The sequence below is a fragment of the Melospiza melodia genome, assembly GCF_035770615.1.
Source record: "Melospiza melodia melodia isolate bMelMel2 chromosome 17 unlocalized genomic scaffold, bMelMel2.pri SUPER_17_unloc_1, whole genome shotgun sequence".
In the NCBI taxonomy this organism is placed as follows: Eukaryota; Metazoa; Chordata; class Aves; order Passeriformes; family Passerellidae; genus Melospiza; species Melospiza melodia.
Window position 1 is genome coordinate 1,178,116 of NW_026948502.1, and position 22,263 is coordinate 1,200,378.

A 22,263-nucleotide genomic window follows, 5' to 3' on the forward strand; every position below is an offset into this window, starting at 1 on the left:
TCCAGGTTGACCGCCTACGTGGTGAAGGTGTTCGCCATGGCCAGGAGGCTGACGGACATCGAGCACGGCGAGATCTGCGGCCCCATCAAGTGGCTCATCCTCAACAAGCAGAAGCCGGACGGGGTCTTCCAGGAGGACGCGCCCGTCATCCATAAGGAGATGGTGGTAGGAGGACACCTCCAACTGTCACTGGTGGTGGCCGAAGCTTGAGGGGCCTCGGGTGGAGGGTGGGAGGTTTGGGTGAAGGTCTGGTGAACTTTGGGTGTTCCTTGGGTGAAGGTCAGATGAACTTCAGGAATTCGTTGAGTGTTCCTTGGGTGAAGGTCAGGTGTTCCTTGGGTGTTCCTTGGACATTCTTTGGGTGAGGGTCAGGTGTTCCTTGGGTGTTCCTTGGGTGGTTTTTGGGTGTTCATTGGACGTTCCTTGGGTGGAGGTCAGGTGGATCTCAGGGATTCTTTGAATGTTCCTTGGTTGAAGTTGGGGTGGGTTTTGGGCGTTCCTTGGGTGAAGGTCAGGTGTTCCTTGGGTGTTCCTTGGACGTTCCTTGGCTGAAGGTCAGGTGAACCTCAGGAATTCTTTGAGTGATCCTTGGTTGGAGTTTGGGTGGGTTTTGGGCATTCCTTGGGTGAAGATCAAGTGTTCCTTGGGTGTTCCTTGGGTGCTTTTTGGGTGTTCCTTGGGCGTTCCTTGGGTGAAGGTCAGGTGAACCTCAGGAATTTCTTGAGTGTTCCTTGGTTGGAGTTTGGGTGGGTTTTGGGCGTTCCTTGGGTGAAGGTCAGGTGTTCCTTGGGTGTTCCTTGGGTGCTTTTTGGGTGTTCCTTGGACGTTCCTTGGCTGAAGGTCAGGTGAACCTCAGGAATTCGTTGAGTGATCCTTGGTTGGAGTTTGGGTGGGTTTTGGGTGAAGGTCTGGTGAACTTTGGGTGTTCCTTGGGCATTCCTTGGCTGAAGGTCAGGTGAACCACAGGAATTCTTGGAGTGATCATTGGTTGAAGAAGTTTGGGTGGGTTTCGAGTGTTCCTTGGGTGTTTTTTGGGTGTTCCTTGGACGTTCTTGGGTGAAGGTCAGGTGTTCCTTGGCTGAAGGTCAGGTGAACCACAGGAATTCGTTGAGTGTTCCTTGGTTGGAGTTTGGGTGGGTTTTGGGTGTTCCTTGGGTGTTCCTTGGGTGGTTTTTGGGTGTTCCTTGGACGTTCCTTGGGTGAAGATCAAGTGTTCCTTGGGTGTTCCTTGGGTGGCTTTTAGGTGTTCCTTGGACGTTCCTTGGGTGAGGGTCAGGTGGACCTCAGGGATTCTTTGAATGGTCCTTGGTTGAAGTTCAGGTGGGTTTTGGGCGTTCCTTGGGTGAAGGTCAGGTGTTCCTTGGGTGTTCCTTGGGTGAAGGTCAAGTGTTCCTTGGGCGTTCCTTGGACATTCTTTGGGTGAGGGTCAGGTGTTCCTTGGGTGCTTTTTGGGTGTTCCTTGGACATTCCTTGGCTGAAGGTCAGGTGAACCTCAGGAATTCGTTGAGTGATCCTTGGTTGGAGTTTGGGTGGGTTTTGGGTGAAGGTCTGGTGAACTTTGGGCGTTCCTTGGGCGTTCCTTGGCTGAAGGCCAGGTGAACCTCAGGAATTCTTGGAGTGATCCTTGGTTGAAGAAGTTTGGGTGGGTTTCGAGTGTTCCTTGGGTGTTTTTTGGGTGTTCCTTGGACGTTCCTTGGGTGAAGGTCAGGTGTTCCTTGGGTGTTCCTTGGGTGTTCCTTGGGTGTTTTTTGGGTGTTCCTTGGACGTTCCTTGGGTGAAGGTCAGGTGAACCTTGGGTGTTCCTTGGGTGTTTTTTGGGTGTTCCTTGGGCGTTCCTTGGGTGAAGGTCAGGTGAACCTTGGCTGAAGGTCAGGTGAACCTCAGGAATTCTTTGAATGTTCCTTGGTTGAAGTTGGGGTGGGTTTTGGGTGTCCCTTGGGTGTCCATTGGGTGTCCCTTGATTGTCCCTTGGATGTTCCTCCTGTGAAGGTCAGGTGAAGGTCAGATGTTCTTTAGGTGGCTTTTGGGTGTTCTTTGGGTGTCCCTTGATTGTCCCTTGGGTGTTCCTCACCTGAAGGTCAGATGAAGGTCAGATACCCTTTGGATGTCCCTTGGGTGAAGTTTGGGGGTCCATTTGGTGTCCCTTGGATGTTCCTTGTGTGAAGGTCAGGTGAAGGTCAAACACTGCTGAGGTGTCCCTTGGGTGTCCTTTGAGTGTCCCTCGAGTGCTCCTCACCTGAAGGTCAGGTGAAGGTCAGATGTTCTTTGAGTCTCCCTTGGGTCTTCCTTGGGTGTTCTTTGGATGTTCCTTGGGTGTTCCTCACCTGAAGGTCAGATGAAGGTCAGGTGAAGGTCAGATGACCTTTGGATGTTCCTTGGGTGTTCCTCACCTGAAGGTCGGATGAAGGTCAGGTGAAGGTCAGATGACCTTTGAATGTTCCTTGGGTGTTCCTCACCTGAAGGTCAGATGAAGGTCAGGTGAAGGTCAGATGACCTTTGGATGTTCCTTGGGTGTTCCTCACCTGAAGGTCAGATGAAGGTCAGGTGAAGGTCAGATGACCTTTGAATGTTCCTTGGGTGTTCCTCACCTGAAGGTCAGGTGAAGGTCAGGTGAAGGTCAGATGACCTTTGGATGTTCCTTGGGTGTTCCTCACCTGAAGGTCAGGTGAAGGTCAGATAACCTTTGAATGTTCCTTGGGTGTTCCTCACCTGAAGGTCAGGTGAAGGTCAGGTGAAGGTCAGATAACCTTTGAATGTTCCTTGGGTGTTCCTCACCTGAAGGTCAGATGAAGGTCAGATACCTTTGGATGTCCCTTGGCTGTCCCTCAGACCGACCAAGGACAGATCTCTGCCATGACCACCTGGTGCACCACCGATCTCTTGGAGAACCCCAATCCCGAGGTTTTTTCCCTCATTTTCCTCCCCCAGGGCGGCTACGTGGGCGCCGAGCCCGAGGTGTCCCTCACCTCCTTCGTCCTCATCGCCCTCGAGGAGGCACGGGACATCTGCAAGGACCACGTCAACGTGAGTGACCCCACGGGTGACGCTCCTGAGGTTCCACACCGTCACGGAAGCCACCTGAGATACCAAATTCTCCATCCTCGCTTCTCCAGAGCTTGGAGGAGAGCATCAACAAGGCCGCCGGGTTCCTGGCGCGGCGCTACGAGAGCCTGGCCCGGCCCTACACGGTGGCCCTGGCGTCCTACGCGCTGGCCCTGGTCGGGAAGCTCAAGAGCGAGAGGGTCCTCACGAAGTTCTCCAAAGGTGAGACCTCAGCAGGGGTCAAATTGGGGTGAAAGGAGGTGGATTTGGGTTCTCCGAAGGTTCTCCAAAGGTGACACCAAACCTGGGGTGGAAATTGGTCAAAATTGGGGTGAAAGGAGGTGGGTTTGGTTCCTCATGAGGTTCTCCAAAGGTGAGACCTCAATAGGGGTCAATTTGGGGTAAAAGAATGTGGATTTGGGTTCTCCAAAGGTTCTCCAAAGGTTCTCCAAAGGTGACACCAAAACTGGGGTGGAAATTGGTCAAAATTGGGGTGAAAGGAGGTGGGTTTAGGTTCTGACAAGGTTCTCCAAAGGTGACATCTCAAGAGAGGTCAAATCGAGGTGAAAGGATGTGGGTTTGGGTTCTCCAAAGGTTCTCCAAAGGTGAGACCTCAACAGGGGTCAAATTGGGGTAAAAGAACGTAGATTTGGGTTCTCCGAAGTTCTTCAAAGGTTCTCCAAAGGTGACACCAAACCTGGGGTGGAAATTGGTCAAATTGGGGTGAAAGGAGGTGGGTTTGGGTCCTCAAGAGGTTCTCCAAAGGTGAGACCTCAACAGGGGTCAAATTGGGGTGAAAGGAGGTGGATTTGGGTTCTCCAAAGGTTCTCCAAAGTTGACACCAAAACTGGGGTGGAAATTGGTCAAATTGGGGTGAAGGGAGGTGGGTTTGGGTCTTCAGGAGGTTCTCCAAAGGTGACATCTCAAGAGGGGTCAAATCAAGGTGAAAGGAGGTGGATTTGGGTTCTCCAAAGGTTCTCCAAAGGTGACATCTCAAGAAGGGTCGAAACTGGGGGTGAAGGGAGGTGGGTTTGGGTCCTCCTGAGATTCTTGAAGGTGACACCTCACCTTGGGGTTAAAAGGGATGGAACTGGGGTGAAGTGATGTGGTTTGGGGCTCTCAGAAGGTTCTCCAAAGCTGGTTTTGGGTTCTCCTGAGGTTCTCCAGAACTGATTCCTCACCCAGGCCTGGAATTTGGGCTCAGGGGACGTGGTTTTGGGTCCTCTTGACATTCTCCAAATCAGCTTTTGGGTTCTCCTGAGGTTCTCCAAATCACGTTCTGGGTTCTCCTGAGGTTCTCCAAATCAGATTTTGGGTTCTCCTGAGGTTTTCCAAATCAGATTTTGGGTTCTCCTGAGGTTCTCCAACCTCACCTTGGAGTTAAATGGATGAAGCTGGGGTCAGGGGAAGTGGCTTTGGGTCCTCCTGAGGTTCTGCTGAGGTTCTCCAAATCAGGTTTTGGGTTCTCCTGGGGTTCTCCTACCTCACCTTGCGGTTAAATGAGATGAAACTGGGGTCAGGAGAGATGGTTTTGGGTTCTCCTGAGGTTCTCCAGACCTGCTCCTCACCCAGGGTTGGAATTTGGGGTCAGGGGAGGTGGTTTTGGGTCCTCTTGACATTCTCCAAATCAGATTTTGGGTTCTCCTGAGGTTCTCCAAATCACGTTCTGGGTTCTCCTGAGGTTCTCCAAATCAGATTTTGGGTCTTCCTGAGCTTCTCCAAATCAGATTTTGGGTTCTCCTGAGGTTTTCCAAATCAGATTTTGGGTCCTCCTGAGGTTCTCCAACCTCACCTTGGAGTTAAATGGATGAAGCTGGGGTCAGGGGAAGTGGCTTTGGGTCCTCCTGAGGTTCTCCTGAGGTTCTCCAAATCAGGTTTTGGTTCCTCCTGAGGTTCTCCAGACCTGCTCCTCACCCAGGCCTGGAATTTGGGCTCAGGGGACGTGGTTCTGGGTCCTCCTGACCTTCTCCAGCAGCGACTTAGAACCCTCCTGAGATACCACCTCACCCGGGGCTGTGCCTTGCGGTGGGGCTGAGGTGGCCGTGGAGGTCCCTGGTGACCCCAGGGATGTCCCCGCAGGTGGGGCCAGCTGGGAGGAGAGCAACGCCCGCACCTTCAACATCGAGGGCACGTCCTACGCGCTGCTGGCCCTGCTGGAGATGAAGAAGTCCGAGCTGGCCGGGCCGGTGGTGCGGTGGTTGGCCCAGCAGAACTACTACGGAGGAGGTTACGGATCCACCCAGGTGGGACACCTGGCCACCCCGGGGACATCCCTGGTGGACAGGGGTGGGCGTTGTGGTGCTGGGGACAGCTTGGGTGGCACAGGAGGTGAAGGTCGGGCGGATGAGGTTGGGGTGGTCCAGGTGGTGTCACCAAGGCCTGGTGGGACTGGTGTCACCTGAAGGTTGCTCTGAAGAGGTTGGGGTGGTCCAGGTGGTGTCACCAAGGTCTGGTGGCACCAATGTGACCTTGAAGATCTGGTGGGTTCTCCACCAGTGTCACCAAGCCCTGGTGGCACCAATGTCACCTCAAGGTGATTCAGAAGAGTTTGGGGTGGTCCAGGTGGTGTCACCAAGCTCTGGTGGCACCAGTGTGACCTTGAGGCCACTCAGAAGATCTGGTGGGTTCTCCACCAGTGTCACCAAGCCATGGTGACTCTGATGTCCCCTCAGGCCACCCAGGAGAACTTGTGGGTTCTCCACCCAGTGTCACCAAGGCCTGGTGGCACTGGTGTCACCTGAAGGTTGCTCTGAAGAGGTTGGGGTGGCCCAGGTGGTGTCTCCAAGCCCTGGTGGCACCAATGTCACCTCAAGGTGACTCAGAAGAAGTTGGGGTGGCCCAGGTGGTGTCACCAAGGCCTGGTGGGACCAATGTCACCTCGAGGTTACTCAGAAGATCTGGTGGGTTCTCCATCAGTGTCACCAAGCCATGGTGACCCTGATGTCCCCTCAGGCCACCCAGGAGAACTTGTGGGTTCTCCACCCAGTGTCACCAAGCTCTGGTGACACCAATGTCCCCTCAGGCCACCATCCTGGTGTTCCAAGCGCTGGCCCGGTACCAGGTGGACACAGTTGGTGTCCCCAAGCTGTGGTGACCGTGGTGTCCACCCAAAAGTTCTTGTGGGTTCTCCATCAATGTCCCCAAGCCCTGGTGACCACGGTGTCCCCTCAGGCCACCATCCTGGTGTCCCCAAGCCCTGGTGACCCCGGTGTCCCCTCAGGCCACCATCCTGGTGTCCCCAAGCCCTGGTGACCGTGGTGTCCCCTCAGGCCACCATCCTGGTGTTCCAAGCACTGTCCCAGGACACACAGGTGGTGTCCCCAAGCCCTGGTGACCCTGGTGTCCACCCAGAAGATCTCGTGGGTTCTCCATCAGTGTCCCGAACCCCTGGTGATCCTGGTGTCTCCTCAGGCCACCATCCTGGTGTCCCCAAGCCCTGGTGACTCTGGTGTTCACCCAGAAGTTCTTGTGGGTTCTCCATCAGTGTCCCCAAGCCCTGGTGACCGTGGTGTCCCCTCAGGCCACCATCCTGGTGTCCCCAAGCCCTGGTGACCCTGGTGACCCTGGTGTCCCCTCAGGCCACCATCCTGGTGTTCCAGGCGCTGGCGCGGTACCAGGTGGTGTCCCCAAGCCCTGATGACCCTGATGTCCCCTCAAGGCCACTCAGAAGATCTTGTGGGTTCTCCACCCAGTGTCCCCAAGCCCTGGTGACCCCGGTGTCCACCCACAAGTTCTTGTGGGTTCTCCATCAGTGCCCCAAGCCCTGGTGACCCCGGTGTCCCCTCAGGCCACCATCCTGGTGTCCCCAAGCCCTGGTGACCCTGGTGACCCTGGTGTCCCCTCAGGCCACCATCCTGGTGTTCCAGGCGCTGGCGCGGTACCAGGTGGTGTCCCCAAGCCCTGGTGACCCTGGTGTCCACCCAGAAGATCTCGTGGGTTCTCCATCAGTGTCCCGAACCCCTGGTGATCCTGGTGTCCCCTCAGGCCACCATCCTGGTGTCCCCAAGCCCTGGTGACCCTGGTGTCTCCTCAGGCCACCATCCTGGTGTCCCCAAGCCCTGGTGACCCTGGTGTCTCCTCAGGCCACCATCCTGGTGTCCCCAAGCCCTGGTGACCCCGGTGTCCCCTCAGGCCACCATCCTGGTGTCCCCAAGCCCTGGTGACCCTGGTGTCCCCTCAGGCCACCATCCTGGTGTTCCAGGCGCTGGCGCGGTACCAGGCGGCCGCGCGGGCGCAGGAGCAGCTGGAGCTGGACGTGTCGGTGCTGCTGCCGCGCCGCGCCAGCCCCGTCAAATACCGCATCGAGAACCGCAACGCGCTGGTGGCGCGCTCCGCCGAGGTAACGGCGCCGCCAGCTGGCACCTGGCACGGGCACCTGGCATCGGCCCCTGGCACCTGTCCCTGGCATCTGTCCCTGTCCCTGTCCCTGGCACCTGTCCCTGGCATTGGCATCTGGCATCGGCACCTGGCATTGGCGCTTGGCACCTGTCCCTGGCACCTGTCCCTGTCCCTGACATTGGCACCTGGCACCTGGCACCTGTCCCTGTCCCTGTCCCTGTCCCTGGCATTGGCACCTGGCATCGGCACCTGTCCCTGTCCCTGTCCCTGTCCCTGACATTGGCACCTGGCATCGGCACCTGGCACCTGTCCCTGTCCCTGTCCCTGGCACCTGGCATTGTCACCTGGCCCTGGCACCTCTCCCTGTCCCTGACACCTGTCCCTGGCATTGTCACCTGGAATTGTCCCTGTCCTTGTCCCTGGCATTGTCACCTGTCCCTGTCTCTGTCACCTGTCCCTGGCATTGTCACCTGGCCCTGTCTCTGTCACCTGTCCCCTGGCATTGTCACCTGGCCCTGGCACCTCTCCCTGTCCCTGACACCTGTCCCTGGCATTGTCACCTGTCACCTGTCCCTGTCCCTGACACCTGTACCTGGCACCTGGAATTGTCCCTTTGTCCCTGGCATTGTCACCTGTCCCTGTCTCTGTCACCTGTCCCCTGGCATTGGCACCTGGCACCTGGCACCTGTCCCTGGCATTGTCACCTGTCACCTGGCATTGTCACTGCCACCTGTCCCCTGGCATTGGCACCTGGCACCTGTCCCTGTCCCTGACACCTGTCCCTGGCATTGTCACCTGGAATTGTCCCTGTCCTTGTCCCTGGCATTGTCACCTGTCCCTGTCTCTGTCACCTGTCCCTGGCATTGGCACCTGTCACCTGGCATTGTCACTGTCACCTGTCCCCTGGCATTGTCACCTGTCACCTGTCCTTGTCACCTGTCCTCGGCACCTGTCCCTGTCCTTGTCACCTCTCCCTGGAATTCTCACCTGTCCTTGGCACCTGTCCTTGGCACCTGTCCCTGTCCCTGTCCCTGCCGTTGTCACCTGTCCCTGTCCCTGGCATTGGCACCTGTCACCTGTCACCTGTCACCTGGCATTGTCACCTGGCATTGTCACCTGGCACTGGCACCTGTCCCTGTCCCTGACACCTGTCCCTGGCATTGTCACCTGTCACCTGGCATTGTCACTGTCACCTGTCCCCTGGCATTGTCACTTGTCCTTGGCACCTGTCTTTGTCACCTGTCCTGGTCACCTATACCTGGCACCTGGCTCCTGGCACCTGGCACCTGGAATTGTCCCTGGCACCTGGCACCTGGCACCCTTCCTTGTCACCTGTCCTTATCACCTGTCCTTGTCACCTGTCCCTGTCCCCTGGCACTGGCACCTGTCCCTGGCACCTGTCCCTGTCCCTGTCCTTGGCACTTGTCACCTGTCACCTGGCATTGTCACCTGTCCCTGTCCCTGTCCCCTGGCACTGGCACCTGTCCCCTCCCGATGTCCTCAATGTCCCCTGTCCCTCCTGGGGACGTCTCCTGTCCCCTCCTGATGTCCCCAATGTCCCCTCCCGATGTCACCAACGTCCCCTGTCCCTCCTGGGGATGTCACCTGTCCCCTGCCAACGTCCCCTGCCCCCCTCCCAATGTCCCCTGTCCTCTCCCAGTGTCCCCTACCAATGTCCCTGATGTCCCCGATGTCCCCAATGTCCCTGATGTCCCCAATGTCCCCTCCCAATGTCCCCTCTCAATGTCCCCTGTCCCTCCTGGGGATGTCCCCTGCCCCCTCCCAATGTCCTCAATGTCCCCAGTGTCCCCAGTGTCCCCAATGTCCCCAATGTCCCCAATGTCCCCGATGTCCCCAATGTCCCCAGTGTCCCCAGTGTCCCCAATGTCCCCAATGTCCCCAGTGTCCCCAGTGTCCCCGATGTCCCCAATGTCCCCAATGTCCCCAATATCCCCAGTGTCCCCAGTGTCCCCAATGTCCCCAATGTCCCCAATGTTCCCAATGTCCCCAGTGTCCCCAGTGTCCCCAGTGTACCCAATGTCCCCAATGTCCCCAATGTCCCCAATGTCCCCAGTGTCCCCAGTGTCCCCAATGTTCCCAATGTCCCCAATGTCCCCAGTGTCCCCGATGTCCCCAATATCCCCAATGTCCCCAATGTCCCCAATGTCCCTAATGTCCCCAGTGTCCCCAATGTCCCCAATGTCCCCAATGTCCCCGATGTCCCCTCAGACCAAGCACAACGAGGAGTTCACGGTCAAGGCGGAGGGCGTGGGCAAGGGGACAATGACAGTGGTCACCGTGTACCACGCCAAGGTCCCTGAGAGGGAGGACAAGTGTGACAAGTTCCAGCTGAGCGTGGACGTGCAGGACGTCGACCACGGTGGGTCCCCAAGTGTCCCCTCCCTGTCCTGGCGGTGTCACCGCCAGCCCCTCCCCGTGTCCCCTGTGTGAGTGCCTCGTGTCACCTTTGATGTCACCTCATTGTCCCCACCCAGGCAGGGAAGAGCAGGACATCATCAGGACAGTCAAGATCAACATCTGCACCAGGTGGGGACAGTGGGGACATTGGGGACATTGAGGACATTGGGGACACTGGGGACATTGGGGACACTGGGGACATTGGGGACATTGGGGACTCTGGGGATATTGGAAATATTGGGACCACTGGGGACAGTGGGGACAGTGGGGAATTGGGGACATTGGGGACATTGGGCACACTGGGGGCACTGGGGACATTGGGGACAGTGGGGAATTGGGGACATTAGGGACATTGGGGACTTTGGAAATATTGGGGACACTGGGGACATTGGGAACAGTGGGGAATTGGGGACAGGGGGGATGTTGGGGACATTGGGGACACTGGGGACATTGGGGACACTGGGGAATTGGGGACACTGGGGACATTGGGGACTTTGGCGATATTGGGGACACTGGGGACATTGGGGACACTGGGGAATTGGGGACAGGGGGGATGTTGGGGACTTTGGGGACACTGGGGACACTGAGGACATTGGGGACATTGGGGACAGTGGGGAATTGGGGACATTGGGGACATTGGGGACTTTGGAGATATTGGGGACACTGGGGACATTGGGGACACTGGGGAATTGGGGACACTGGGGACATTGGGGACAGTGGGGAATTGGGGACAGGGGGGATGTTGGGGACAGGGATATCGGTGAAAGGATGGGGACAGCAGGGACAGTGGGGACACTGAGGACATTGGGGACATTGGGGGATATTGGGGACAGGGAGAAAAATGGGGACATTGGGGACATCAGGCACAGGGTGAGGACATTGGGGACACTGGGGACAGGGAGGAAAATGGGGACACTGGACAGGGACAGCAGGGAGAGGATGGGGACATTGGGGACATTGGGACACGAGGGACATTGGGGACAGGGAGGAAAATGGGGGCATTGGGGACATTGGAGACAACGTGTGGAATGGGATGGAGGAACACTGGGGACTTTGGGGACACTGAGGACACTGGAGACATTGGGGACACTGAGGACATTGGTGGACACTCGGGATATTGGGGACAGTGGGGACAATGGGGACATGGAGACATTGGGGACACTGGGGACATTGGGGACAGGGACAGCAGGGAAAGGATGGGGACATTGGGGACAGGGTGGGGAATGGGATGGAGGGACACTGGGGACATCAGGGACAAGGAGGGGATCTTGGGGACATTGGGGACATTGGGGACACGGTGGGGAATGGGATGGAGGGACATTGGGGACATCAGGGACAAGGAGGGGATCTTGGGGACATTGGGGATCTTGGGGACATTGGGGACACGGTGGGGAATGGGTTGGAGGCACGCTGGAGACATTGGGGACAGAGAGGAGGTGTTGGGGACAGGGACATCAGGGAAAGCATGGGGACATTGGGGACAGGGTGGGGACATTGGGGACAGGATGAGGAATGGGCTGGAGGGACAGCAGGGACATTGGGGACACTGGGGACAGCAGGGACAGAGAGGGGGCGTTGGGGACAGGAACATCAGGGGAAGGATGGGGACACTGGGGACACTGAGGACTTTGGGGACATTGGGGACAACAGGGACAAGGAGGGGATCTTGGGGACATTGGGGACACTGGGGACAGGGTGGGGAATGGGATGAAGGGACACTGGTGACATTGGGGACACTGGGGACAAGGATGGTGAGACTGGGGACAAAAAGGCTGGGTCCTTGTCCCATGGGGACATTGGGGACATCGGGGAGGGACAGGGGGCGTGGGGACAGGCGGGGTGGCCTCAGCTGTGTCCCCACAGGTACCTGGACACCGTGGATGCCACCATGTCCATCCTGGACGTGTCCATGCTGACGGGTTTCACACCAGACGTGCAGGACCTCAGAAGGGTCAGTGTGGGGACATGGGGACACTGTGGGGGACATGGGGACACCATCAGGGACATGGGGACACTGTGGGGGACATGGGGACACCAAGGGGACACCGTGGATGCCGCCATGTCCATCCTGGACGTGTCCATGCTGACGGGATTCACACCGGATGTGCAGGACCTCAGAAGGGTCAGTGTGGGGACATGGGGACACTGAGGGGACATGGGGACACCATCAGGGACATGGGGACACTGAGGGGGACATGGGGACACCAAGGGGACACTGTGGATGCCGCCATGTCCATCCTGGACGTGTCCATGCTGACGGGCTTCACACTGGATGTGCAGGACCTCAGGAGGGTCAGTGTGGGGACATGGGGACACCAGGGGGCACCAGGGGGACATGGGGACATTGCGGGGACAACATGGGGACATGAGGACACCATGGATGCCACCATGTCCATCCTGGACGTGTCCATGCTCACGGGACTCACACCGGACGTGCAGGACCTCAGGAGGGTCAGTGTGGGGACATGGGGACACTGAGGGGACATGGGGAGACTGAGGGGGACATGGGGACACCAAGGGGACAGTGTGGATGCCACCATGTCCATCCTGGACGTGTCCATGCTGACGGGATTCACACCGGATGTGTAGGACCTCAGGAGGGTCAGTGTGGGGACATGGGACACCACGGGGACACCATGGGGACACGGGGACACTGTGGGGACATGGGGACAAAGACATGGGACCCCAAGTCTTTGTGCCACCATGTGCCACCATGTCCCCTCATTCCCACATGTGCATCCTTGTGTCCCCACATCCTTGTTGTCCCCATGTGTTCCCTGTGCCCGGTGTCACACTGTCCCCGCTGTCCCCAGTGTCACACTGTCCCCAATGTCACGCTGTCCCTGATGTCCCCAATGTCACACTGTCCCCAGTGTCACACTGTCCCCATTGTCCCCCGTGCCCAGTGTCATACTGTCCCCAATGTCACCCTGTCCCCACTGTCTCTGGTGTCACTCTGTCCCCTCTGTCCTGGTGTCACACTGTCCCCAGTGTCCATGTCACACTGTCCCCATTGTCCCCCATGCCCAATGTCACTCTGTCCCTGCTGTCCCCGGTGTCACTCTGTCCCCAATGTCACCCTGTCCCCGCTGTCCCCAGTGTTGCTCTGTCCCTGCTGTCCCTGCTATCCCCAATGTCCCACTGTCCCCACTGTCCCCAATGTCCCACTGTCCCCAATGTCACTCTGTCCCCACTGTCCCTTGTGGCACTCTGTCCCTGCTGTCCCCAATGCACTCTGTCCCCAATGTCACTCTGTCCCTCTGTCCCCGTGTCCCCAGCTGTCCGAGGGCGTGGACAGGTACATCTCCAAGTTCGAGCTGGACCAGGACAAAGAGCGCAGCAACGTCGTCATTTACCTGGACAAGGTGGGGACACTGGGGACACTGGGGACACGGGGGACATTGGGGACACGGGGGACACGAGGATGGGGACAGAACTGGGGTGGTGGCAGGGACAAGGTGGGACAGGGATAGGACAGGGTGGGGACAGGATGGGACAGGGATGGGGACAGGGCCATGGATGGGACAGGGATGGGGACAAGATGTCACAGGACCCAAGATGGAGGTGGGGACATGAGGAGGGACAGGAGGGTGACAAGCGTGATGACAAAGGTGGGGACACGGGGGACACTGGGGACAGGAGGGACATGGGGACAGGGACAAGATGGGACAGGAATGTGAGAGGACAGGGATGGGGACAGGGGTCAGGACAGAGTTGGGGACATGGGCAGGGACAGGAAGGGGACAAGGCTGTGACAGGGACACAGCTGGGACAGGGGTGGTGACAGCAACAGTCCCAAGGTGGTGACAAGGACAGGGGTGGGTGGGGACAGCACGGGGACGTGGCTGGGGACAGGAACGGGTGCATTGTGGAGGTGGCTCGCAGCCTGTCTGAGTGCCACCCCCATGTCCCCTGTCCCTGTCCTGGTGTCCCCCTGTCCCTGTCCCTGTCCCCATCCCTGTCCCTGTTGTTGTCCCGTGTCCCTCTACCATGTCCCATGTCCCCTGTCCTTGTCCCTTGTCCCCTGTCCTTGTCCCTTGTCCCCTGTCCCTGTCATTGTCCCTCTCCCCTACCCCCTGTCCCTGTCCCCATGCTGTTCCCGTCCCTGTCCCCATCCCTGTCCCCTGTCCCTGTGGCTCTCCCTATGACTTTGCCCTGTCCCCATCCCTGTCCCCCGTCCCTGTCCCCATGCTGTCCCCTGTCCCCTGTTCCCTGTCCCTGTCCCCATCCCTGTCCCCGTGTTGTCCCCATCCCTATCCCCTGTTGTTGTCCCTTGTCCCTGTCCCCATCCCTGTCCCCGTCCCCATCCCTGTCCCTGTCCCCATCCCTATCCCCTGTTGTTGTCCCTTGTCCTTGTCCCCATCCCTGTCCCCATCCCTGTCCCCATCCCTGTCCCCATCCCTGTCCCTGTCCCTGTCCCTGTCCCCGCGCTGTCCCCAGGTGTCACACAGGGCCCAGGAGTGTTTCGCCTTCAAGGCCCACCAGAGGTTCCAGGTGGGGCTGATCCAGCCAGCGGCCGTCAGCGTCTACAGCTACTACAGCATTGGTGTGTCACTGTCATTGTCACTGTCATTGTCATTGTCACTGTGTCATTGTCACTGTCATTGTCACTGTCATTGTCACTGTCTACAGCTACTACAGCATTGGTGTGTCACTGTCATTGTCACTGTCACTGTGTCATTGTCACTGTGTCATTGTCACTGTCATTGTCACTGTCATTGTCACTGTCTACAGCTACTACAGCATTGGTGTGTCACTGTCATTGTCACTGTCATTGTCATTGTCACTGTGTCATTGTCACTGTCATTGTCACTGTCATTGTCACTGTCATTGTCACTGTCTACAGCTACTACAGCATTGGTGTGTCACTGTCATTGTCACTGTGTCATTGTCACTGTGTCATTGTCACTGTCATTGTCATTGTCACTGTCATTGTCACTGTCTACAGCTACTACAGCATTGGTGTGTCACTGTCATTGTCACTGTCACTGTGTCATTGTCACTGTCATTGTCACTGTCATTGTCATTGTCACTGTCATTGTCACTGTCTACAGCTACTACAGCATTGGTGTGTCACTGTCATTGTCACTGTCACTGTGTCATTGTCACTGTCATTGTCACTGTCTACAGCTGCTACATCATTGGTGTGTGACTGCCATTGTCACTGTCACTGTGTCATTGTCACTGTCACTGTCATTGTCATTGTCACTGTCACTGTGTCATTGTCACTGCCTACAGCTACTACAGCATTGGTGTGTGACTGCCATTGTCACTGTCACTGTGTCATTGTCATTGTCACTGTCATTGTCACTGTCATTGTCACTGTCTACAGCTACTACAGCATTGGTGTGTGATTGTCATTGTCACTGTCACTGTGTCATTGTCATTGTCACTGTCACTGTCATTGTCACTGTCGTTGTCACTGTCTACAGCTACTACAGCATCGGTGTGTCACTGTCACTGTCACTGTCATTGTCAGTGTCTACAGCTACTACAGCATCGGTGTGTGACTGTCACTGTCATTGTCACTGTCATTGTCACTGTCCCTGTCCCCATCCCTGTCCCCTCCGTGTCCCTGTCCTCTCCCTGTTCCTGTTCCTGTCCTTGTCCCCTGTCCTTGTCCCTGTCCCCATCCCTTCTGCCCCTTCTGTCCCCTCTGTCCCTGTCCCTGTCCCCACCCTGTCCCTGTCCCTGTCCCTGTCCCTGTCCCAGCTGTGCCCTGCTGTCCCAGCTGTCCCAGCTGTCCCCTACTGTCCCCTGATGTCCCCGTGTCCCCGCAGACGATCGCTGCACGCGGTTCTACCACCCGGACAAGGAGGGAGGGAAACTGAACAAGATCTGCCAGGGGGACGTTTGTCGCTGCGCCGAAGGTGACACGGGGACACGGGGACAGGGTGGGCAGGGGGGGACACTGGTCATGGTCATGGCGGGGACATGTCAATGATGAGATGTGACATGTCACCATGATGGGGATGTGTCATAGTCATGGTGGGGACAAGTCATGGTCATGGTGGGACACGTTGATGTGATGGGACATGTCACGGTCATGGTGGGGACACGTTGATGTGATGGGACATGTCACGGTCATGGTGGGGACAGTCAGGGTTCATGGTGGGACACGTTGATGTGATGGCACATGTCACGGTCATGGTGGGGACAGTCAGGGTTCATGGTGGGACACGTTGATGTGATGCTTCATGGTGTGGTGGGACACGTCATGGTCATGGTGGGACACGTTGATGTGATGGGACACTTCATGGCCATGGTAGGGACATGTCCCTGGCCATGGTGGGACACGTCATGGTCATGGTGGGACACCTGAATGATGAGATGTCACATGTCACCATGATGGGAACCTGTCATGGTCATGATGGGGACATGTCCCTGCCATGATGGGGACATGTCATGTTCATGGTGGGACACGTCATGGTCATGGTGAGACACGCTGACATGATGGGACACTTCATGGCCATGGTGGGGACATGTCATGGCCATGGTGGGGCACGTTGATGTGATGGGACACTTCACGGCCGTGGTGGGACACATCAATGATGAGATGTCACATGTCATCATGGTGGGGACACTTCATGGCCATGGTGGGACACGATTTGATGGGACACTTCATGGCCATGGTGGGACACGATGTGATGGGACACTTCATGGCCATGGTGGGACATGTCCTGGTCATGATGGGGACGTGTCATGGTCATGGTGAGATGCATTGGTGTGATAGGACATGTTATGGACATGATGGGGACGTGTCCCTGCCATGATGGGGACATGTCCTGGTCATGATGGGGACATGTCCTGGTCATGGTGGGGACATGTCATGGTCATAGTGGGACACATCAATGATGAGATGTCACATGTCACCATGGTGGGGACATACCCTGGCCATGATGGGACACTTCATAGCCATGATGGGGACATGTCCCTGCTGTGGTGGGACACGTCATGGCCATGGTGGGACACTGCCCTGAGGAACTGTCACAGGTTACCACCACAATGGGGACATGTCTCTGCCATGGTGGGACAGGTCATGAACCTGGTTGGGACACGTCATCGATGAGATGTCACATGTCATGACTGTGATGGGGACACGTCCCTGCCACAGTTGACCTTGTCATGACTGTGTCCCCGTGATGTCCCCATCATGTCCCCACAATGTCCCTGTGATGTCCCCATCATGTCCCCACAATGTCCCTGTGATGTCCCCACAATGTCCCCACGATGTCCCCGTGATGTCCCCACAGAGAGCTGCTTCAAGCGCCAGGAGGAGCCCGTGGACATCACGGTCAATCAACGCATCGAGAAGGCCTGCGAGCCTGGGGTGGACTTCGGTGAGACATGGGGACAGTGGGGACACTGGGGACATTGGGGATAATGGGGGACAGTGGGGACAATGGGGGCAATGGGGACATTGGGGACAGTGGGGACAGTGGGGATAATGGGGGACAATGGGGGCAATGGGGGACAATGGGGGCAATGGGGACAGTGGGGACACTGGGGACATTGGGGATAATGGGGGACAGTGGGGGCAATGGGGACATTGGGGACAGTGGGGACAATGGGGACACTGGGGACATTGGGGATAATGGGGGACAATGGGGGCAATGGGGACATTGGGGGAAATGGGGGCAATGGGGACATTGGGGGAAATGGGGACACTGGGGACATTTGGGACATTGAGGACATTGGGGGACATTGGGGACATTGGGGACAGTGAGGACATTGGGGGACATTGGGAGACATTGGGGACAGTGGGGGCAATGGGGACATTGGGGACAGTGGGGACAATGGGGCCAATGGGGGCAATGGGGACATTGGGGACATTGGGGGAAATGGGGACAGTGGGGACAAAGGGGGCAATGGAGATATTGGGGCATTTGGGACACTGGGGACATTTGGGACATTGAGGACATTGGGGGACATTGGGGACATTGGGGACATTGGGGACAATGGGGACACTGGGGGAATTGGGAACATTGGGGACATTGGAAGCAATGGGGACATTGGGGACAATGGAGACATCTGCGACATTGGGGACATTGGGGATCTTGGGGGAATTGGGGGACAATGGGGGCAATGGGGGCAATGGAGACACGGGGGGACAATCCGGACTTTGGGGACATTGTGGACATTGGGAGCATTGGGGACATCAGGGACATTGGGGACATGGGGTGATAAGGGGTCATGGCGGGTGGCTTGGGGACATCGGGGACATGGCAGGACCAGGGGGGACAGGGGACGTGGAAGGGCCACCCTGGCGGGGGTGACTGTCCCCATTGTCCCCAATGTCCCCATTGTCCCCTGGCAGTGTACAAGGTGAGGGTGGTGGCACAGGGGTGACTGTCCCCAACGTGTCCCCAATGTCCCCTGGCAGTGTACAAGGTGAGGGTGGTGGCACAGGGGTGACTGTCCCCATTGTCCCCAATGTGTCCCCAGTGTCCCCATTGTCCCCTGGCAGTGTACAAAGTGAGAGTGGTGGCACAGAGGAGACTGTCCCCAATGTCCCCAATGTGTCCCCAATGTCCCCATTGTCCCCTGGCAGTGTACAAGGTGAGGGTGGTGGCACAGGGGTGACTGTCCCCATTGTCCCCAATGTGTCCCCAATGTCCCCATTGTCCCCTGGCAGTGTACAAGGTGAGGGTGGTGGCACAGGGGTGACTGTCCCCATTGTCCCCAATGTGTCCCCAGTGTCCCCATTGTCCCCTGGCAGTGTACAAGGTGAGGGTGGTGGCACAGGGGTGACTGTCCCCAACGTGTCCCCAATGTGTCCCCAGTGTCCCCATTGTCCCCTGGCAGTGTACAAAGTGAGGGTGGTGGCACAGGGGTGACTGTCCCCAACGTGTCCCCAATGTGTCCCCAGTGTCCTCATTGTCCCCTGGCAGTGTACAAGGTGAGGGTGGTGGCACAGGGGTGACTGTCCCCATTGTCCCCAATGTCCCCAATGTGTCCCCATTGTCCCCTGGCAGTGTACAAGGTGAGGGTGGTGGCACAGGGGTGACTGTCCCCATTGTCCCCAATGTGTCCCCAATGTCCCCAGTGTGTCCCCTGGCAGTGTACAAGGTGAGGGTGGTGGCACAGAGGAGACTGTCCCCAATGTCCCCAATGTGTCCCCATTGTCCCCTGGCAGTGTACAAGGTGAGGGTGGTGGCACAGGAGGAGACCTCGACCTACGACAATTACGTCATGGAGGTGCTGTCGGTCATCAAGATGGGTACGGCCACCATGGGCTGGGGACAAGGCCACCATGGGGGGACAAGGCCACCATGGGCTGGGGACAAGGCCACCATGGGGGAACAAGGCCACCATGGGGGGACAAGGCCACCATGGTGGGGACAAGGCCACCATGGGGGAGCATGGCCACCATGGGGGAACATGGAAGGAGGACAAGGTCAGCCTCAAGAAGGTGACATGGCCACCTCAGGGGGACAAGGCCACCAAAAGGGAGGAGACGGTCACCATGGGAAGGGACATGGTGGGGGTCACCTGCAGATGGGGACACTCAAGTGCGTTGGTTGGGGACAGCCAGGTGGGGTGGTGTCACCTGGGTGGGATTGGTGTCACCCAATTGGAGTTGGTGTCACCTAACTGCGTTTGGTGTCACCCAGTTGGGGTTGGTGTCACCTAACTGGGGTCAGTGTCACCCAAGTGGGGTTGGTGTCACCCAGATGAGTCAATGTCACCCAGCTGGGGTCAGTGTCACCCAGTTGGGGTTGGTGCCATGGTGACACGGTGACACAGTGCCATGGTGACACGGTGCCACGGTGCCGTGGTGCCACGGTGACACGGTGACATGGTACCATGCTGACACGGTGACACGGTGGACACGGTGCCATCATGGTGGCATGGTGACACGGTGCCATGGTGATGTGGTGCCATGGTGCCACGTTGCCATGGTGACACGGTGACACGGTGACAGGCACGGACGAGAACCCGGCGGGCAGCAACAGGACCTTCGTGAGCCACCAGCAGTGCAGGGACGCCCTGAGGCTGCAGAGGGGACAGGACTACCTGCTCTGGGGACAGGCCAGCGACCTCTGGGCCAGCGGCAGACAGTAGGACACCGGCCCAATGTCCCCAATGTCCCCATTGTCCCCACTGTCCCTAGTGTCCCCTGTTCCCAGTGTCCCCACTCTCCCATGTCCCTTGTCCTCCATATCCCCAGTGTCCCCATTGTCCCCATTGACCCCCCATATCCCCACTGCCCCCACTGTCCCCTGAATTCCCACTGTCCCCATGTCCCCCAGTGTCCCCAATGTCCCCAGTGTCCCCATTGTCCCCATTGTCCCCTATACCGCAATGTCCCCATTGCCCCATGTCCCCTTTCTCCCCATTTGTCCTATATATCCCCATTGTCCCCAATGTCCCTATTGTCCCCAGTGTCCCCACTGTCCCCACTGTCCCCACTCTCCCATGTCCCTTGTCCTCCATATCCCCACTGCCCCCACTGTCCCCTGAATTCCCACTGTCCCCATGTCCCCCATTGTCCCCAATGTCCCCAGTGTCCCCATTGTCCTCTGTGTCCCCAGTGTCCCCTATATCCCCAATGACCCCTGTCCCCATTGTCCCCTTTGTTGCCGTGTCCCCTGAATTCCCTATGTCCCCATTGCCCCTCTATCCCCATTGTGCCCATTGTCCCCCATTGTCCCTTGTGTCCCCAGTGTCCCCATTGTCCCCTGTGTCCTCATTGTCCCTATTGTCCCCATTGTCCCCATTGCCCCCATTGTCCCCTGTGCCCTCGTTGTCCCTATTGTCCCCATTGTCCCCACTGTCCTCCATTGTCCCTCTACCCCAATGTCCCCTGTCCCCATTGCCCCATGTCCCCTTTCTCCCATTTGTCCTTTATATCCCCATTGTCCCCTGTGTCCCCAGTGTCCCCACTGTCCCCACTGTCACTATTGGCCCTATATCCCAGTGTCCCCATTGTCCTCATTGCCTCCATATTCCATTGTCCCCTGAATTCCAGATGTCCCCATTGTCCCCATTGTCCCCTATATCCCCAATGTCCCCTGTCCCCATTGTCCCGTGTCCCCTATCCCCTCTATCCCCATTGTCCCCATTGCCCCCACTGTCCCGTATCCCATTGTCCCCATTGTCCCCTAAATTCCTGATGTCCCCGTTGTCCCCACTGCCCCCATTTTCCCCATTGTCCCCATGGTTGACCCCCAGCTGTCCCCGTGTCCCTCTGTCTGTCCTGGTGTCCCCCGTGTCCCCAGCTGTCCCCGTGTCCCCAGGTACCGGTACCTGATGGGCAAGGACACCTGGCTGGAGGAGTGGCCTCCAAGGGTCACCATATCCCCTCAGTCCCCATGTCCCCCTGTCTGTCCCTGTGTCCCCAGCTGTCCCCGTGTCCCCAGCTGTCCCCGTGTCCCCAGGTAGCGGTACCTGATGGGCAAGGACACCTGGCTGGAGGAGTGGCCTCCAAGGGCCACCCCTATGTCCCCATTGTCCCCATTGTCCCCATGTCGCCATGGCTGTTCCAATGGCTGTCCCCGTCTGTCCCCGTGTCCCCAGCTGTCCCCGTGTCCCCAGCTGTCCCCGTGTCCCCAGGTACCGGTACCTGATGGGCAAGGACACCTGGCTGGAGGAGTGGCCCTCGGAGGCCACTTCTATATCCCCATTGTCCCCATTGTCCCCATGTCGTCATGGTTGTTCTAATGGCTGTCCCCGTCTGTCCCCCGTGTCCCTGTCTGTCCCCATGTCCCCAGCTGTCCCCGTGTCCCCAGCTGTCCCCGTGTCCCCAGCTGTCCCCCGTGTCCCCAGGTACCGGTACCTGATGGGCAAGGACACCTGGCTGGAGGAGTGGCCCTCGGAGGCCGCGTGCCAGGACGCGTCGCTGCAGCGCCGCTGCCAGGACTTTGTCGAGTTCTCCGAGAACATGGCGTTCTTCGGCTGTCCCACCTGAGTCCCCGAGGTGCCACCACCCCGGGGTGCAACCACCCTGAGGTGCCACCGCCCCGAGGTGCCACCGCCCCGAGGTGCCACCGCCTCGAGGTGTCACCAACCCGCTGGTGGCACCCAATTCTGGAGCGTCACCAACCCCCCTCAGCTGGCACCAAGTCCCAGCTGAGTCCCCGAGGTGCCACCCCCCTTGGGTGGCACCAACCCGAGGTGTCACCACGCCGGGGTGGCACCCAGTCCTGGGGTGTCACCGCTCTTCTCCTCTCGCTTTTTGTCCCCTCCTCACGTTTTTTTTTTTGGGTTTTTTTTGTTAAAAAAGTCATTTCTGAGCAATTGGCTTTGGTGTCCTTGAAGGGAGGGACATGTGGGGGGAGTGGGGACATCAAGGGGACATGGGGACATCAAGGGGACATGGGGACATGGCAAGGGACATGGGGACATGGGGACATGGTAAGGGACATGGGGACATGGTAGGGGACATGGGGACATCAGAGAGGACATGGGGACATCAGATGGGGCATGGGGACATCAGAGGGGGCATGGGGACATCAGAGGGGA

At 58.0% G+C, this 22,263-nt stretch overlaps 1 protein-coding gene across 1 annotated transcript in view; it reads left to right on the plus strand.

Moving 5' to 3' along the window:
• Positions 1-22,038, plus strand: part of LOC134433013 (A.superbus venom factor 1-like) — a 68,000-nt gene extending 45,962 nt beyond the window's left edge. The window contains exons 26-40 of the mRNA XM_063181897.1: positions 6-165; positions 2,929-3,024; positions 3,114-3,264; positions 5,122-5,285; positions 7,223-7,381; positions 9,610-9,760; positions 9,876-9,927; positions 11,662-11,749; positions 13,077-13,163; positions 14,239-14,344; positions 15,579-15,668; positions 17,052-17,138; positions 18,935-19,018; positions 19,724-19,859; positions 21,568-22,038. Of these exons, the coding sequence (XP_063037967.1) occupies positions 6-165; positions 2,929-3,024; positions 3,114-3,264; positions 5,122-5,285; positions 7,223-7,381; positions 9,610-9,760; positions 9,876-9,927; positions 11,662-11,749; positions 13,077-13,163; positions 14,239-14,344; positions 15,579-15,668; positions 17,052-17,138; positions 18,935-19,018; positions 19,724-19,859; positions 21,568-21,709 (1,753 nt within the window). The 3' untranslated portion in view covers positions 21,710-22,038. The remainder of the gene's footprint in view (positions 1-5; positions 166-2,928; positions 3,025-3,113; positions 3,265-5,121; positions 5,286-7,222; positions 7,382-9,609; positions 9,761-9,875; positions 9,928-11,661; positions 11,750-13,076; positions 13,164-14,238; positions 14,345-15,578; positions 15,669-17,051; positions 17,139-18,934; positions 19,019-19,723; positions 19,860-21,567) is intronic.
• The last annotated feature ends 225 nt before the right edge of the window (positions 22,039-22,263 follow it).